This window comes from Pholcus phalangioides, unplaced genomic scaffold (genome assembly GCF_987345545.1).
Source record: "Pholcus phalangioides strain wild (caught in Gottingen) unplaced genomic scaffold, Ppha-v1.0 ptg000010l_1, whole genome shotgun sequence".
In the NCBI taxonomy this organism is placed as follows: Eukaryota; Metazoa; Arthropoda; class Arachnida; order Araneae; family Pholcidae; genus Pholcus; species Pholcus phalangioides.
In genome coordinates, this window is record NW_028301603.1 from 19,636,180 (window position 1) to 19,642,179 (window position 6,000).

General features: G+C 36.6%; 1 protein-coding gene across 1 annotated transcript; it reads right to left on the reverse strand.

Moving 5' to 3' along the window:
- Positions 1-2,143: 2,143 nt before the first annotated feature.
- On the reverse strand, positions 2,144-3,529 carry LOC149081065 (protein YIPF1). The gene has a single exon (XM_089237838.1). The coding sequence runs from the start codon at positions 3,334-3,336 to the stop codon at positions 2,260-2,262; it is 1,077 nt and encodes a 358-aa protein (XP_089093964.1). The 5' UTR covers positions 3,337-3,529; the 3' UTR covers positions 2,144-2,259.
- Between the last annotated feature and the right edge of the window lie 2,471 nt (positions 3,530-6,000).

Below are 6,000 nucleotides of genomic sequence, written 5' to 3' on the forward strand. Positions count from 1 at the left end.
AACAGCAAAGGCAGACATCTTCAGCCGTGAATGAAGCCAATGCAGGCACATCCAGGGAGATGTGTCGGAGAAGCCACTCATTGGGTAGATGCATCAACATTTTACGAGCAGACAAAATTTCCCCCATATAATTCTGTTCTTGAGAGGGGATTGCGCCCCCCCCTCCCACCTGGATTTGAGGTTGGGCAAATCCCAGTTGCTATGTCGACTAAAAATGTAACACTGGCATCTATTTTTTTAATGTATGATAACTGAAATGAAGTCTGAGAACAGCACAAAATTATCAAAAATTACACCATCACCACACGTGTGGGACCAGTATACTGTGGGATTCCCATCCTGGAAAAGTCTAATACCCTATTTTGGAATGATTTTGTCAGGGGAAAAATGCTTGGCATCTATCTATATATATATATTTTTCCTCAGGCCCTGGCAGAGATACAAGGGCGATGTGCCTGCCCAACATCTAAGATGCGTGTGGTTCATCGAAATATGCTCATACGAGAATCGACATCATCTCCTCCTCCCAGATCTTCAAGTCTACCTCTTCCTATGAGCTAATTTTTTTTTTTTTTTACAATTTGTGATTTAATTAATTTAATTAAAGCACCTATTTGCGCATTTATTCAAATTAGAGAATCTTAGAGCACTTTGATGGGTAGCCTAGCATTCTTATATGTGCTTGGGATTTCAGTGTTAATCTTTTTCTTCCAACATTCTAAAAAACCGTACATAAAGCTTGGCTGGTGTTTTCCCCCCTTCCCACCACCAATTGCCGGTCATCTATATAACAAACTAGTTCCATCACACAAAATTATTAACAATCAAGTCGCCAAAATTACCAGCAACACTTCATCATTGTTCAACCTTTACAAAAGCTGTTTTAGTACACAAGTACAGTGAAACCTTTTGATAATGGATACTCTTGGTACAAAAAAAAAATGGCCTGCTAATGAGGAGAACGTTATTAGCTAGTAAAATACATTGAACAGAATTTGAAGCATTGTTCATTATTGGAGGTTCCACTGTACAAACATATGATGACATGCAGGGTGGTCATAAACTAACTTTTTTCCGATAGTCCTTAGCAGCTGCAAAAACAATGAATGCACATGAAATTTGATATGGGTGTTTTAGAATATGAGCTCGAGAATAAGAGGAGAAACAAAAACCTAGCTCTTGCAGTTTCGGCAGCAAAATTTTGAAAAATTCAAACGTTGACACACATTTTTATGCACAGCTCAGTAATCGGTGTAGTGAAAACCTATGAACAACATTGGAACAGTACAGCACCATAAACAGCGTTGCGGGATGTTTTGCGGGAAAAAAAATCATCACAAGGGACTGGTGCACTAACACTTTGGTGTAAGGGTTCCTGCAATAGAAATGTGTTCTACATTGATTGTTTTAACATGTTTGTCTATGTATAGCCCCAAAGCAGAATGTTTAGCACTGTTCTGTGACGAGCCCTTGGCTGACTGGAAATGTTCTGTGGTAAAAATCCCCATACATGTACTAGTGTATTTTTGCACTTTTTCTGAAATTTTTTTCACATTGTTCTACAGTAGCAGTAATTGTTCTGCGATGTACGTTGCAGATTTTGGCGCATTCTGCTTTGGGGTGTACAGTGTCAGCGTTTATCGTGCTACACGGTTCCAATGCCATTTATGGTTTTCTTATGCACTGATGACTTTTCAATGAATAAAAGTCACTGTTGCCACTTGAGCTTTTTGACATTTTGTTGCTTTGACAGTAACCGCAAGAGCTTTTTTTTTTTTCACCTTTCACTCAAACCGAGCACAACTTGGGTCATATTGTTACAATGTACTACTTGAGTGAGTACCTAATAGTCTGCATGCATATATAGTGTTGTGTCTGATTTTTCAATGCTGCCATCTATATTTCAGAACTGAAGTATAATGATTGAATATTTGTAAACTGAAAGAGCTAGGGTTTTGTTTTTCTTTTTATACTCGAGCACATACTTTTAAACACTCTTTTCTCAAATTTCATAGGCATTCATTGATTTTTGAGACCGTATAGGCTTGTATATAAGTAAAGTTATTTTACAGGACTATCCTGTAGATCACATTCCAGATTGGATAATACTAAATTTCACACAAAGAAATCAAAAACCAATCAATGAACACCAAAAAAAAATCTAAATTTACATTAATCAATATCATTACCGTATACACACAAAACGACTTAGCATATACTCGTCAAACAATGGGATTCCACGAGATCAATGTCTTATCCTCAAGCCGGTGCAGCACTAGAAACAACATTATTCAACATCGATTTCACCACGTGTTCAAATATTTCAGAGCTATTCGATTTCTGGACGCCTTCAAGTGGAGACAAATCGACAGCACCATGCAACAACTTGGCCATTTCGGTCACTGATGCAAACCCAGCAGAGAGTTTCATCTTCGTTGAGCTGTTTCCTGCAGCCGTAACTGCTGTTGTGACATGTACAGGTGAAGCTGGATGTGGCGGTCTAAAGAAGTATGCGACGAATCCCACGGCGAGCAATATATGGAGCAGCAAGATCAAGCACAGCAAGAGGATACCCAGCTTCTTGCTACCTTCGCTGACAGCCGGCCAGAATGTATGGACCATCACCACCCCAGATAGTGTCGCTCCAACCATCATCAATGTCCATTGCAGCCAAGATATTTGGATCAGCCACAGTATCGAGAGAGGGATATACACAAACAGCGAGTACCCGTAAACGCAAACAATCTCGAGGAGCGTGTAACGGGCGCTGCTGTACCTATACCACAGCAAACCCCAGATAGCGAACGGCAACAGGAATACATAGGAATATATAGCGGTGGCCGCCAGCGACACCTTGTGTAGATCGTAATGCCATACTTTGTCTTTACCCTCCGTCATGAAATACTCGGCGATGTTGGCGCTGATGGCGACGCTGAAGATCAACGTCGTCGAGATCCAGAACGGGCCGTAGAGGTCCGGATTAGGTCGTATCAAGCGGTCGAGGTACGTGGCTCGGCCGGAGACCAACGGGAGCACCGAGCCAGCGATCCTACGGATGACTTGATCCGTGTCGACGTCGAAGAAGTTCTGGTAGTACTTGAACTCCCAGAAAGATGGCGATGGCTTCTCACCTCCTACATCCTCACCGTCGCCAAGAAGTCCGGCGTTCTCGCCGCTGCCGTCTTCAATCGGCTGGAATCCCGGGTAATGATGGTGGTGATCCGATGTCTCAAGGGTCGCTATGTCTTCGCTTGGATGGTTAAATTCTTGGAACTGGAGCTCCGGCGTGGTGTCTCCGAAATCAATGACTGACGATCCAGGCCTAGACGAAGCCATCTTTATTGCAAGTTTGATTCAATTACAAGTACTTATACGCATTTAAATGAGTGGGTCGTCAGTGAGACATTATCAAAACAACCAATGCCGATGACGAATAATAAGGTAAAAAACTTCTGATAAGGATATACGTTGTCTATGTGTTTTTACTCCCAACTAAACAGACGAAATCTCTGTCGTCTGCTTTCACCACGTTTTACTTATAGCTCAGTAAGACGCCTTGTATTAAGGAGTTCTAAGCTCAGTGGCTTTCACAAGCGTATGTGATGCTGCCATCTTCTAGCAAACATAGGCTGACCATATTTCCTCGAGAGAAATATGGGATATTGAGATTCCAAATACGGGAAAATACGGGACATTGCCAATTATTGCCAAAAAGGACGCCAAAAACAGAGCAAAGTTGCCAAATATTGTTAAAACTACGGAAAAATCACAATGGTGCGAAATGAAGCGTTACTGCAAATTACAGTGGATTAAAATGAATTTCACAAAAAAAAAAACGTTCACCAAGACAAATGTGGGAGATTAATATTTTCATTTATAGTTGTAATTATCATAATATAGTTTATTAGTTGAAAAGTAATTTCAATCTTTGACTTCAATAAAGAATAAAAATTTAAGTAGACTTCGTGTAAAATACGGGAAAAACCGGGACGGCCAAAAATACAGAAAATACCGGGACTGTCCCGGGAAATACGGGACGTATGGTCACCCTACGCAAACAGAAACAAATCTACAAATTTGACTCATCACGCTGACCATATTCCGTTGAGAAAAACACGAAAATTGGGCTCTTCATTCTACAGAGAACTGGTACGTACAACCTCCGGTCCGCGGACCAATTATAACAGTTCCTACTGATTATTCAGTGACTTATAATTATTATTATTTCTCATTGACAAAAAAAAATAACCTCCTTAAAACTTGGGAGAGTAGTAAAATTACTCTCTAAAGTTATATTTTCGGATAGCACTTATTCCGATAGAACGAATTCAAAACATTATAAATGCAATAGAAATACCAAAAATATAATGATAAATAAAACACTTAAATTTCAAGTACTTATCAAATTTGCCAGGTATTCTTGGGTTTTATGTATAATTGCCACAGGAAAAGTGGTAATGTTTTTCGTATTCATCAAATTTATCAAAGCTACTTGGGTATTATGCATAAACGGTGGTAAAGATGATAAGTTTTTGAAACTTGCGTACAGAGACGATTAGAAATTATGTATAACAACCGGTTATATTATGCATAATAACTAATTTATCCCATCTATACTATAACATTTATCTGTACATATCAAGAGGAAAACTTATTCGAATTCATCAACATTCTTTCCTATACACTTTCATATAATTTTACTAGCTTTCTAGTAAAATTGTTTGCCGAAATGTTTATAATATTATTTACCTAATTCTCTCTCCCTCTTTTCTTTGTTCCACCAATAATATTTATATTTTTTCGACTATTTCGATATTTTTCAACTCAAGTTGAAAAATGAGTAATGATTTAATAAATGCGTGTACTAAAATTAGTAATAAATGCGTATAAGTACTTTTAAGTACTTTTATAAGTACTTTCTAATTTCAACTCAAGTTGAAAAATTTCCATTTAAATTCATATATCCAGTGAATGCTTCAATGTTTATGAGTCGAAGCTAACAAATATTTTGAAGAAACTAATAATTTTGATTATATTAGCTTCAACTTAATAAATATTGAAGCATTAAATTTATGAATTTTAATGGAAATTTTTCAACTTGTATGAAGTTGAAAAATATGTGTTTCTACGATGATTATATCAAAACCGAGAACGAGCAAACTTTTAAAATTTCGAGTGTTTATTCAAATCGATGATTACAAATAGTCGAACGTTTCTTTATGAAAAGTCTCAGGAATCCCGTCCTAATGATGTCTTCTTAACCGGTATCGCGTCCTGAATCAGCTACAAGGCTTTTAGGATCTGCAAGGATGAAAAATAGAATAGGCAGTATCACACAGAAAAAGTATTTTGAAACTTAGCAGACGTGGAATAGAGAAAATAAAATTATTAAGAGGTTTTAAAGCTTTTATCATCTTGAACGATTTGAATGAGTGACTAAGCTTGAAGAAATTGAAAGACTTCAGCGTCTTTAGTATTATTTATTATTATTAACGTCTTTAGTATTATTTATTATTATTAACGTCTTTAGTATTATTTATTATTATTAACGTCTTTAGTATTATTTATTATTATTAACGTCTTTAGTATTATTTATTATTATTAACGTCTTTAGTATTATTTATTATTATTAACGTCTTTAGTATTATTTATTATTATTAACGCCTTTAGTATTATTTATTATTATTAGGTTTTAGGTATTTTAGTATTTTTAAAGTTGGGAAAACTTTATACAAAAACGGGAGATTTTTATCCTAAAACTTTGATTTAAAAATTCAGTTTACTTGTGTGTGTGCGCGTTGAAAACATTAACAGCGTATTAATATTTGTAGTGTGATTAGAGCATTAATGATAGTTTTGAAACCGTTTAAATCGCAATTTGAAATAGTTACTTTATATTACTGTGTTTTTGCGAGAAAAATTATTACTTTTATTTATCTCCGCTGCATCTTATGGTCTATTAGTTTTTTTGCTTTTTCTGCACTTTGGCGTCCACGCAGA